Here is a 13,479-nt window from a genome sequence, read left to right as displayed (position 1 = left end):
CGGCTAGTCTCGTGGGATCTGAGTGTGTGTGGAGAAAGCTCTGGCATTAGACTGTATTACGCAATGTGGAGCAATGTTGTCGTCCAGGTGTCTGAAGCTGGGTGAGGGCAGCAGGAATACTTGTATGTAATATTGCCAGACGTGCTGCCGCTATGACAGGGACACGGCTAGTCTGGTGTGATCTGAGTGTGTGTGGAGAGAGCTCTGGCATTAGACTGTATTATGCAATGTGGAGCAATGTTATCCTCCAGGTGTCTGAAGCTGGGTGACTGCAGCAGGAATACTGGTATGTAATATTACTAGACGTGCTGCCGCTATGACAGGGACACGGCTAGTCTGGTGTGATCTGAGTGTGTGTGGAGAGAGCTCTGGCATTAGACTGTATTATGCAATGTGGAGCAATGTTGTCGTCCAGGTGTCTGAAGCTGGGTGAGGGCAGCAGGAATACTTGTATGTAATATTACCAGACGTGCTGCCGCTATGACAGGGACACGGCTAGTCTGGTGTGATCTGAGGGTGTGTGGAGAGAGCTCTGGCATTAGACTGTATTATGCAATGTGGAGCAATGTTGTCGTCCAGGTTTCTGAAGCTGGGTGAGGGCAGCAGGAATACTTGTATGTAATATTACCAGACGTGCTGCCGCTGTGACAGGGACACGGCTAGTCTCGTGGGATCTGAGTGTGTGTGGAGAAAACTCTGGCATTAGACTGTATTACGCAATGTGGAGCAATGTTATCATCCAGGTGTCTGAAGCTGGGTGAGGGCGGCAGGAATACTTTTATGTAATATTGCCAGACGTGCTGCCGCTATGACAGGGACACGGCTAGTCTGGTGTGATCTGAGTGTGTGTGGAGAGAGCTCTGGCATTAGACTGTATAATGTGGAGCAATGTTGTCGTCCAGGTGTCTGAAGCTGGGTGAGGGCAGCAGGAATACTTGTATGTAATATTACCAGACGTGCTGCCACTGTGACAGGGACACGGCTAGTCTGGTGTGATCTGAGTGTGTGTGGAGAGAGCTCTGGCATTAGACTGTATTATGCAATGTGGAGCAATGTTATCGTCCAGGTGTCTGAAGCTGTGTGACTGCAGCAGGAATACTTGGATGTAATATTGCCAGACGTGCTGCCTCTGTGACAGGGACACGGCTAGTCTCGTGGGATCTGAGTGTGTGTGGAGAGAGCTCTGGCATTAGACTGTATTATGCAATGTGGAGCAATGTTATCGTCCAGGTGTCTGAAGCTGGGTGACTGCAGCAGGAATACTTGTATGTAATATTGCCAGACGTGCTGCCGCTGTGACAGGGACACGGCTAGTCTGGTGTGATCTGAGTGTGTGTGGAGAGAGCTCTGGCATTAGACTGTATTATGCAATGTGGAGCAATGTTATCGTCCAGGTGTGTGAAGCTGGGTGAGGGCAGCAGGAATACTTGTATGTAATATTGCCAGACGTGCTGCCGCTATGACAGGGACACAGCTAGTCTGGTGTGATCTGAGGGTGTGTGGAGAGAGCTCTGGCATTAGACTGTATTATGCAATGTGGAGCAATGTTATCGTCCAGGTGTGTGAAGCTGGGTGAGGGCAGCAGGAATACTTGTATGTAATATTGCCAGACGTGCTGCCGCTATGACAGGGACACAGCTAGTCTGGTGTGATCTGAGGGTGTGTGGAGAGAGCTCTGGCATTAGACTGTATTATGCAATGTGGAGCAATGTTATCGTCCAGGTGTCTGAAGCTGGGTGAGGGCAGCAGGAATACTTGTATGTAATATTGCCAGACGTGCTGCCGCTGTGACAGGGACACGGCTAGTCTCGTGGGATCTGAGTGTGTGTGGAGAGAGCTCTGGCATTAGACTGTATTATGCAATGTGGAGCAATGTTATCGTCCAGGTGACTGAAGCTGGGTGAGGGCAGCAGGAATACTTGTATGTAATATTACCAGACGTGCTGCCGCTGTGACAGGGACACGGCTAGTCTCGTGGGATCTGAGTGTGTGTGGAGAGAGCTCTGGCATTAGACTGTATTATGCAATGTGGAGCAATGTTATCGTCCAGGTGTGTGAAGCTGGGTGAGGGCAGCAGGAATACTTGTATGTAATATTACCAGACGTGCTGCCGCTGTGACAGGGACACGGCTAGTCTCGTGGGATCTGAGTGTGTGTGGAGAGAGCTCTGGCATTAGACTGTATTATGCAATGTGGAGCAATGTTATCGTCCAGGTGTCTGAAGCTGGGTGAGGGCAGCAGGAATACTTGTATGTAATATTGCCAGACGTGCTGCCTCTGACAGGGACATGGAAGTCTCAACCAGCGATTAGCCAAAATCCCGATATTCTTTTCACCTTATTCTCTAAAAAATAAGCACAATTTCTGCTCTGACAAGTGAAAATACGCTAGAATATTTTAGCAGGTTTTTTTTCCTAATGGCCACCGACTTTCGCAGTTCATAGCAGATCCCCCTTACCAGTTACAGTCACAGAATTTGCAGGGCATGTGGAGGGTGACAATGGGAAGAAGAAGAAAAACATTTTTCAAAAAAGACCTGATAATTTTGAAGAAAACTGATTTTAAAGTTACGATAGGAAAAAAGTATACAGCTAATAACGGTAAATGACAGATAATGTAGCAACCTGACGGTAGTGTGTAAATATCTACATTATACGTCACTTACCGCATTTAAATGTATACTTTTTTCCTATCGTAACTATCTTTTTGATTTTTTTTTTGTCTTGTACCCACTGCTCTCCTTAAAGGACACCCAAACTGACAAGTGACATAATGAGATAGACATGGGTATGTACAGTGCTAAGCACACTAATAACTAGGCTGTGTTCCTTTTTTTCTTCCTCTGCCTGAAAGAGTTAAATATCAGGTATGTAAGTGGCTGACTCAGTCCTGACTCAGACAGGAAGTGACTACAGTGTGACCGTCACTGATAAGAAACTCCAACTATAAAACACTTTCCTAGCAGAAAATGGCTTCTGAGAGCAGGAGAGAGATAAAAAGGGAAATGTCTTATCAGTGAGGGTCACACTGTAGTCACCTCCTGTCTGAGTCAGGACTGAGTCAGCCACTTACATACCTGATATTTAACTATTTCAGGCAGAGAAAGAAAAAAAGGAACACAGCCTAGTTATTAGTGTGCCTGGCACTGTACATACCCATGTCTATCTCATGATGTCACATGTCACTTCGGGTATCCTTTAATATACCCTGCGAATTTGGTGATTCTAGCTGGTAAGAGGGCTTTGCTATTAACCTCAAAAGTCAGCGGCCATTAGGCAAAGTGCAGAATGTTAGCGTATTTACATGAAAAATCTCCAAAACAAAGAATGGCAGCTTCAATGTGAAAATGCCTTTAAAGGAAACTTGCAAAGCAGCACTGGTCTTTAATGAGGAGTGATGATGTGGAGGAGTCTGAGGTATGAGGAGACGGCTCTCTCACCCTACCAGGGTGCGGGGAGAGGGAGGGCCACGGGGAGAGGGAGGGCCGCGGGGCCCGCTCCCCGGGAGCGCAGAGGTGGAGGGGGGCGCGGCGGTCTGTAATGAGGGGTGATGATGTGGAGGAGTCTGAGGTATGAGGAGGCGTCTCTCTCACCCTACCAGGGTGCGGGGAGAGGGAGGGCCGCGGGGGCCGCTCCCCGGGAGCGCAGAGGTGGAGGGGGGCGCGGCGGTCTGTAATGAGGGGTGATGATGTGGAGGAATCTGAGGTATGAGGAGACGGCTCTCTCACCCTACCAGGGCGCGGGGAGAGGGAGGGCCACGGGGAGAGGGAGGGCCATGGGGAGAGGGAGGGCCGCGGGGCCCGCTCCCCGGGAGCGCAGAGGTGGAGGGGGGCGCGGCGGTCTGTAATGAGGGGTGATGATGTGGAGGAGTCTGAGGTATGAGGAGACGGCTCTCTCACCCTACCAGGGCGCGGGGAGAGGGAGGGCCGCGGGGCGCAGAGGTGGAGGGGGCACGGCAGTCTGTAATGAGGGGTGATGATGTGGAGGAATCTGAGGTATGAGGAGACGGCTCTCTCACCCTACCAGGGCGCGGGGAGAGGGAGGGCCACGGGGAGAGGGAGGGCCGCGGGGGCCGCGGGGGCCGCTCCCCGGAAGCGCAGAGGTGGAGGGGGCGCGGCGGTCTTTAATGAGGGGTGATGATGTGGAGGAGTCTGAGGTATGAGGAGACGGCTCTCTCACCCTACCAGGGCGCGGGGAGAGGGAGGGCCACGGGGAGAGGGAGGGCCGCGGGGCCCGCTCCCCGGGAGCGCAGAGGTGGAGGGGGGCGCGGCGGTCTGTAATGAGGGGTGATGATGTGGAGGAGTCTGAGGTATGAGGAGACGGCTCTCTCACCCTACCAGGGCGCAGGGAGAGGGAGGGCCGCGGGGCGCAGAGGTAGAGGGGGCGCGGCAGTCTGTAATGAGGGGTGATGATGTGAAGGAATCTGAGGTATGAGGAGACGGTTCTCTCGCCCTACCAGGGCGCGGGGAGAGGGAGAGCCGCGGGGCGCAGAGGTAGAGGGGGCGCGGCAGTCTGTAATGAGGGGTGATGATGTGGAGGAATCTGAGGTATGAGGAGACGGTTCTCTCGCCCTACCAGGGCGCGGGGAGAGGGAGAGCCGCGGGGCGCAGAGGTAGAGGGGGCGCGGCAGTCTGTAATGAGGGGTGATGATGTGGAGGAATCTGAGGTATGAGGAGACGGCTCTCTCACCCTACCAGGGCGCAGGGAGAGGGAGGGCCGCGGGGCGCAGAGGTAGAGGGGGCGCGGCAGTCTGTAATGAGGGGTGATGATGTGGAGGAATCTGAGGTATGAGGAGACGGCTCTCTCACCCTACCAGGGCGCGGGGAGAGGGAGGGCCACGGGGAGAGGGAGGGCCGCGGGGCGCAAAGGTGGAGGGGGCACGGCAGTCTGTAATGAGGGGTGATGATGTGGAGGAATCTGAGGTATGAGGCGGCGTCTCTCTCACCCTACCAGGGTGCGGGGAGGAGGAGGGCCGCGGGGGCCGCTCCCCGGAAGCGCAGAGGTGGAGGGGGCGCGGCGGTCTTTAATGAGGGGTGATGATGTGGAGGAATCTGAGGTATGAGGAGACGGCTCTCTCACCCTACCAGGGCGCGGGGAGAGGGAGGGCCGCGGGGCCCACTCCCCGGAAGCGCAGAGGTGGAGGGGGTGCGGCGGTCTGAGGTATGAGGAGACGGCTCTCTCACCCTACCAGGGCGCGGGGAGAGGGAGGGCCGCGGGGCCCACTCCCCGGGAGCGCAGAGGTGGAGGGGGTGCTGCGGTCTTTAATGAGGGGTGATGATGTGGAGGAATCTGAGGTATGAGGAGACGGCTCTCTCACCCTACCAGGGCGCGGGGAGAGGGAGGGCCGCGGGGGCCGCTCCCCGGGAGCGCAGAGGTGGAGGGGGTGCGGCGGTCTGAGGTATGAGGAGACGGCCTCTGACAATGTTCAGCCTGACAGTAGAAGGAATTTAATGTGGGCATTTGTGGGAGGAGACATTTTAGGATTGGCTGATGGAGATATCAATATAATGAAGAAACTTTGCAACTAGATAAAATAAAATCTGGAAACGCAAATCTACAACAAAACCAAAAAGTCCAAGAATGCAATAGTTACATTTTTACAAAAACGATTCTTACACATCAATGATCAAAGCTTGAAAATACAAGACAAATTTATGTGAGAAGAAGTGTTCCACAGCTCATCTTTAGTTGTCATTTATTATTATTATTATCTTATTAATTATCAGTATTGTTATTATTATCATTGTAGCAGAAGGTTTGGATTAGGATCTTACCATTATTGTCTCCATTTCTCAGATTTATATCTTTGAGAACAACATCTATTACAAGGAAGACGTGAAGAGCAGCTCTCTGCGAATCACCTCCTCGGGGAAGGAGGGCCTCATACACAACGGCCTCTCTGATTGGCTGTATGAAGGTGAGTAAGAATCTTCCATCCTAATAACTGTACCCCAAGAGCTGACAGGTGGCCCTCTCTTCTCTGCTTTCATCCAGTCTTTCCGTGTCTCTTCTTTCTCATAATTTATACCGTTAGTTAGGTGATTACTGTCATGTGATGAGACTAGCGTGTGACTGTGGTGGAATTCTGGGCATTGGTGTCATGTGATGGGACTAGCGTGTGACTGTGGTGTAATTCTGGGCGTTGGTGTCATGTGATGAGAGACTAGCATGAGACTGTGGTGGAATTCTGGGCGTTGGTGTCATGTGATGAGACTAGCATGTGACTGTGGTTGAATTCGGGGCGTTGGTGTCATGTGATGAGACTAGCATGTGACTGTGGTGGAATTCGGGGCATTGGTGTCATGTGATGAGACTAGCGTGTGACTGTGGTGGAATTCGGGGCATTGGTGTCATGTGATGAGACTAGCGTGTGACTGTGGTGTAATTCTGGGCGTTGGTGTCATGTGATGAGACCAGCGTGTGACTGTGGTGGAATTCTGGGCGTTGGTGTCATGTGATGAGACTAGCGTGTGACTGTGGTGTAATTCTGGGCGTTGGTGTCATGTGATGAGACCAGCGTGTGACTGTGGTGGAATTCTGGGCGTTGGTGTCATGTGATGAGACCAGCGTGTGACTGTGGTGGAATTCTGGGCGTTGGTGTCATGTGATGAGACTAGCATGTGACTGGTGGAATTCTGGGCGTTGGTGTCATGTGATGAGAGACTAGCGTGTGACTGTGGTGGAAGTCTGGGCGTTGGTGTCATGTGATGAGACTAGCGTGTGACTGTGGTGTAATTCTGGGCGTTGGTGTCATGTGATGAGACTAGCGTGTGACTGTGGTGGAATTCTGGGCGTTGGTGTCATGTGATGAGACTAGCATGTGACTGTGGTGGAATTCTGGGCGTTGGTGTTATGTGATGAGACTAGCGTGTGACTGTGGTGTAATTCTGGGCGTTGGTGTCATGTGATGAGACCAGCGTGTGACTGTGGGGAAATTCTGGGCATTGGTGTCATGTGATGAGACCAGCGTGTGACTGTGGTGGAATTCTGGGCGTTGGTGTCATGTGATGAGACTAGCATGTGACTGTGGTGGAATTCTGGGCATTGGTGTCATGTGATGAGACTAGCGTGTGACTGTGGTGGAATTGTGGGCGTTGGTGTTATGTGATGAGACCAGCGTGCGACTGTGGTGGAATTGTGGGCGTTGGTGTCATGTGATGAGACTAGCGTGTGACTGTGGTGGAATTCTGGGCGTTGGTGTCATGTGATGGGACTAGCGTGTGACTGTGGTGGAATTCTGGGCGTTGGTGTCATGTGATGAGACTAGCGTGTGATTGTGGGGGAATTCTGGGTGTTGGTGTCATGTGATGAGACTAGCGTGTGACTGTGGTGGAATTCTGGGCGTTGGTGTCATGTGATGAGACTAGCATGTGACTGTGGTGGAAATCTGGGCGTTGGTGTCATGTGATGAGACTAGCGTGTGACTGTGGTGGAATTGTGGGCGTTGGTGTCATGTGATGAGACTAGCGTGTGACTGTGGTGTAATTCTGGGCGTTGGTGTCATGTGATGAGACTAGCGTGTGACTGTGGTGGAATTCTGGGTGTTGGTGTCATGTGATGAGACCAGCGTGTGACTGTGGTGGAATTGTGGGCGTTGGTGTCATGTGATGAGACTAGCGTGTGACTGTGGTGGAATTCTGGGTGTTGGTGTCATGTGATGAGACTAGCATGTGACTGTGGTGGAATTCTGGGTGTTGGTGTCATGTGATGAGACCAGCGTGTGACTGTGGTGGAATTGTGGGCGTTGGTGTCATGTGATGAGACTAGCGTGTGACTGTGGTGGAATTCTGGGTGTTGGTGTCATGTGATGAGACTAGCATGTGACTGTGGTGTAATTCTGGGCGTTGGTGTCATGTGATGAGACTAGCATGTGACTGTGGTGGAATTCTGGGTGTTGGTGTCATGTGATGAGACCAGCGTGTGACTGTGGTGGAATTGTGGGCGTTGGTGTCATGTGATGAGACCAGCGTGTGACTGTGGTGGAATTGTGGGCGTTGGTGTCATGTGATGAGACTAGCATGTGACTGTGGTGGAATTCTGGGTGTTGGTGTCATGTGATGAGACTAGCATGTGACTGTGGTGTAATTCTGGGCGTTGGTGTCATGTGATGAGACTAGCGTGTGACTGTGGTGGAATTCTGGGTGTTGGTGTCATGTGATGAGACCAGCGTGTGACTGTGGTGGAATTGTGGGCGTTGGTGTCATGTGATGAGACTAGCGTGTGACTGTGGTGGAATTCTGGGTGTTGGTGTCATGTGATGAGACTAGCGTGTGACTGTGGTGGAATTCTGGGCGTTGGTGTCATGTGATGAGACTAGCGTGTGACTGTGGTGGAATTGTGGGCGTTGGTGTCATGTGATGAGACTAGCGTGTGACTGTGGTGGAATTCTGGGTGTTGGTGTCATGTGATGAGACCAGCGTGTGACTGTGGTGGAATTCTGGGTGTTGGTGTCATGTGATGAGACTAGCGTGTGACTGTGGTGGAATTCTGGGCGTTGGTGTCATGTGATGAGACTAGCGTGTGACTGTGGTGGAATTCTGGGCGTTGGTGTCATGTGATGAGACTAGCGTGTGACTGTGGTGTAATTGTGGGCGTTGGTGTCATGTGATGAGACTAGCGTGTGACTGTGGTGGAATTCGGGGCGTTGGTGTCATGTGATGAGACTAGCGTGTGACTGTGGTGTAATTCTGGGCGTTGGTGTCATGTGATGAGACTAGCGTGTGACTGTGGTGTAATTCTGGGCGTTGGTGTCATGTGATGAGACTAGCGTGTGACTGTAGTGGAATTCTGGGCATTGGTGTCATGTGATGAGACCAGCGTGTGACTGTGGTGGAATTGTGGGCGTTGGTGTCATGTGATGAGACTAGCGTGTGACTGTGGTGGAATTCTGGGCGTTGGTGTCATGTGATGAGACCAGCGTGTGACTGTGGTGGAATTCTGGGTGTTGGTGTCATGTGATGAGACCAGCGTGTGACTGTGGTGGAATTGTGGGCGTTGGTGTCATGTGATGAGACTAGCGTGTGACTGTGGTGGAATTCTGGGTGTTGGTGTCATGTGATGAGACTAGCATGTGACTGTGGTGTAATTCTGGGCGTTGGTGTCATGTGATGAGACTAGCGTGTGACTGTGGTGGAATTGTGGGCGTTGGTGTCATGTGATGAGACTAGCGTGTGACTGTGGTGGAATTGTGGGCGTTGGTGTCATGTGATGAGACTAGCGTGTGACTGTGGTGGAATTCTGGGTGTTGGTGTCATGTGATGAGACTAGCATGTGACTGTGGTGGAATTCTGGGCGTTGGTGTCATGTGATGAAACTAGCGTGTGACTGTGGTGGAATTCGGGGCATTTGTGTCATGTGATGAGACTAGCGTGTGATTGTGGTGGAATTCTGGGCATTGGTGTCATGTGATGAGACTAGCGTGTGACTGTGGGGGAATTCTGGGCATTGGTGTCATGTGATGAGACTAGCGTGTGACTGTGGTGTAATTCTGGGCGTTGGTGTCATGTGATGAGACTAACATGTGATTGTGGAGGAATTCTGGGCGTTGGTGTCATGTGATGAGACTAGCATGTGACTGTGGTGGAATTCGGGGCGTTGGTGTCATGTGATGAGACTACCGTGTGATTGTGGAGGAATTCTGGGCGTTGGTGTCATGTGATGAGACTAGCATGTGATTGTGGAGGAATTCTGGGTGTTGGTGTTATGTGATGAGACTAGCGTGTGACTGTGGTGGAATTCGGGGCGTTGGTGTCATGTGATGAGACTAGCGTGTGACTGTGGTGGAATTCTGGGCGTTGGTGTCATGTGATGAGACTAGCGTGTGACTGTGGTGGAATTCTGGGTGTTGGTGTCATGTGATGAGACTAGCATGTGACTGTGGTGTAATTCTGGGCGTTGGTGTCATGTGATGAGACTAGCATGTGACTGTGGTGGAATTCTGGGTGTTGGTGTCATGTGATGAGACCAGCGTGTGACTGTGGTGGAATTGTGGGCGTTGGTGTCATGTGATGAGACCAGCGTGTGACTGTGGTGGAATTGTGGGCGTTGGTGTCATGTGATGAGACTAGCATGTGACTGTGGTGGAATTCTGGGTGTTGGTGTCATGTGATGAGACTAGCATGTGACTGTGGTGTAATTCTGGGCGTTGGTGTCATGTGATGAGACTAGCGTGTGACTGTGGTGGAATTCTGGGTGTTGGTGTCATGTGATGAGACCAGCGTGTGACTGTGGTGGAATTGTGGGCGTTGGTGTCATGTGATGAGACTAGCGTGTGACTGTGGTGGAATTCTGGGTGTTGGTGTCATGTGATGAGACTAGCGTGTGACTGTGGTGGAATTCTGGGCGTTGGTGTCATGTGATGAGACTAGCGTGTGACTGTGGTGGAATTGTGGGCGTTGGTGTCATGTGATGAGACTAGCGTGTGACTGTGGTGGAATTCTGGGTGTTGGTGTCATGTGATGAGACCAGCGTGTGACTGTGGTGGAATTCTGGGTGTTGGTGTCATGTGATGAGACTAGCGTGTGACTGTGGTGGAATTCTGGGCGTTGGTGTCATGTGATGAGACTAGCGTGTGACTGTGGTGGAATTCTGGGCGTTGGTGTCATGTGATGAGACTAGCGTGTGACTGTGGTGTAATTGTGGGCGTTGGTGTCATGTGATGAGACTAGCGTGTGACTGTGGTGGAATTCGGGGCGTTGGTGTCATGTGATGAGACTAGCGTGTGACTGTGGTGTAATTCTGGGCGTTGGTGTCATGTGATGAGACTAGCGTGTGACTGTGGTGTAATTCTGGGCGTTGGTGTCATGTGATGAGACTAGCGTGTGACTGTAGTGGAATTCTGGGCATTGGTGTCATGTGATGAGACCAGCGTGTGACTGTGGTGGAATTGTGGGCGTTGGTGTCATGTGATGAGACTAGCGTGTGACTGTGGTGGAATTCTGGGTGTTGGTGTCATGTGATGAGACCAGCGTGTGACTGTGGTGGAATTGTGGGCGTTGGTGTCATGTGATGAGACTAGCGTGTGACTGTGGTGGAATTCTGGGTGTTGGTGTCATGTGATGAGACTAGCATGTGACTGTGGTGTAATTCTGGGCGTTGGTGTCATGTGATGAGACTAGCGTGTGACTGTGGTGGAATTGTGGGCGTTGGTGTCATGTGATGAGACTAGCGTGTGACTGTGGTGGAATTGTGGGCGTTGGTGTCATGTGATGAGACTAGCGTGTGACTGTGGTGGAATTCTGGGTGTTGGTGTCATGTGATGAGACTAGCATGTGACTGTGGTGGAATTCTGGGCGTTGGTGTCATGTGATGAAACTAGCGTGTGACTGTGGTGGAATTCGGGGCATTTGTGTCATGTGATGAGACTAGCGTGTGATTGTGGTGGAATTCTGGGCATTGGTGTCATGTGATGAGACTAGCGTGTGACTGTGGGGGAATTCTGGGCATTGGTGTCATGTGATGAGACTAGCGTGTGACTGTGGTGTAATTCTGGGCGTTGGTGTCATGTGATGAGACTAACATGTGATTGTGGAGGAATTCTGGGCGTTGGTGTCATGTGATGAGACTAGCATGTGACTGTGGTGGAATTCGGGGCGTTGGTGTCATGTGATGAGACTACCGTGTGATTGTGGAGGAATTCTGGGCGTTGGTGTCATGTGATGAGACTAGCATGTGATTGTGGAGGAATTCTGGGTGTTGGTGTTATGTGATGAGACTAGCGTGTGACTGTGGTGGAATTCTGGGTGTTGGTGTCATGTGATGAGACTAGCGTGTGACTGTGGTGGAATTCTGGGCGTTGGTGTCATGTGATGAGACTAGCGTGTGACTGTGGTGGAATTCTGGGCGTTGGTGTCATGTGATGAGACTAGCGTGTGACTGTGGTGGAATTCTGGGCGTTGGTGTCATGTGATGAGACTAGCGTGTGACTGTGGAGGAATTCTGGGCGTTGGTGTCATGTGATGAGACTAGCATGTGATTGTGGAGGAATTCTGGGCGTTGGTGTTATGTGATGAGACTAGCGTGTGACTGTGGTGGAATTCTGGGCGTTGGTGTCATGTGATGAGACTAGCGTGTGACTGTGGGGGAATTCTGGGCATTGGTGTCATGTGATGGGACTAGCGTGTGACTGTGGTGTAATTCTGGGCGTTGGTGTCATGTGATGAGACTAGCATGTGATTGTGGAGGAATTCTGGGCGTTGGTGTCATGTGATGAGACTAGCGTGTGACTGTGGTGGAATTCTGGGCGTTGGTGTCATGTGATGAGACTAGCGTGTGATTGTGGGGGAATTCTGGGCGTTGGTGTCATGTGATGAGACTAGCGTGTGACTGTGGTGTAATTCTGGGCGTTGGTGTCATGTGATGAGACTAGCATGTGATTGTGGAGGAATTCTGGGCGTTGGTGTCATGTGATGAGACTAGCGTGTGACTGTGGTGGAATTCTGGGTGTTGGTGTCATGTGATGAGACTAGCGTGTGACTGTGGAGGAATTCTGGGTGTTGGTGTCATGTGATGAGACCAGCGTGTGACTGTGGTGGAATTGTGGGCGTTGGTGTCATGTGATGAGACCAGCGTGTGACTGTGGTGGAATTGTGGGCGTTGGTGTCATGTGATGAGACTAGCATGTGACTGTGGTGGAATTCTGGGTGTTGGTGTCATGTGATGAGACTAGCATGTGACTGTGGTGTAATTCTGGGCGTTGGTGTCATGTGATGAGACTAGCGTGTGACTGTGGTGGAATTCTGGGTGTTGGTGTCATGTGATGGGACTAGCGTGTGACTGTGGTGGAATTCTGGGTGTTGGTGTCATGTGATGAGACTAGCGTGTGACTGTGGTGGAATTCTGGGTGTTGGTGTCATGTGATGGGACTAGCGTGTGACTGTGGTGTAATTCTGGGCGTTGGTGTCATGTGATGAGACTAGCGTGTGACTGTGGTGTAATTCTGGGCGTTGGTGTCATGTGATGAGACTAGCGTGTGACTGTGGTGTAATTCTGGGCGTTGGTGTCATGTGATGAGACTAGCGTGTGACTGTGGTGTAATTCTGGGCGTTGGTGTCATGTGATGAGACCAGCGTGTGACTGTGGTGGAATTGTGGGCGTTGGTGTCATGTGATGAGACTAGCGTGTGACTGTGGTGGAATTCTGGGTGTTGGTGTCATGTGATGAGACTAGCGTGTGACTGTGGTGGAATTCTGGGCGTTGGTGTCATGTGATGAGACTAGCGTGTGACTGTGGTGGAATTGTGGGCGTTGGTGTCATGTGATGAGACTAGCGTGTGACTGTGGTGGAATTCTGGGTGTTGGTGTCATGTGATGAGACCAGCGTGTGACTGTGGTGGAATTCTGGGTGTTGGTGTCATGTGATGAGACTAGCGTGTGACTGTGGTGGAATTCTGGGCGTTGGTGTCATGTGATGAGACTAGCGTGTGACTGTGGTGGAATTCTGGGCGTTGGTGTCATGTGATGAGACTAGCGTGTGACTGTGG

The 13,479-nt window shown here is 51.7% G+C and overlaps 1 protein-coding gene across 1 annotated transcript in view; it reads left to right on the top strand.

The window, feature by feature from the left end:
- The window catches only part of DPP10 (dipeptidyl peptidase like 10), a 647,445-nt gene that overhangs the window by 381,678 nt on the left and 252,288 nt on the right, over positions 1 to 13,479 (top strand). Inside the window, exon 8 of the mRNA XM_068247444.1 lies at positions 5,796 to 5,916. Coding sequence (XP_068103545.1) covers positions 5,796 to 5,916 — 121 coding nt within the window. The remainder of the gene's footprint in view (positions 1 to 5,795; positions 5,917 to 13,479) is intronic.

Source organism: Hyperolius riggenbachi, chromosome 7 (assembly GCF_040937935.1).
Source record: "Hyperolius riggenbachi isolate aHypRig1 chromosome 7, aHypRig1.pri, whole genome shotgun sequence".
Taxonomy (NCBI): Eukaryota; Metazoa; Chordata; class Amphibia; order Anura; family Hyperoliidae; genus Hyperolius; species Hyperolius riggenbachi.
The sequence above is the reverse complement of the archived record's forward strand: the minus strand, read 5'-3'. Positions and strand labels throughout refer to the sequence as shown.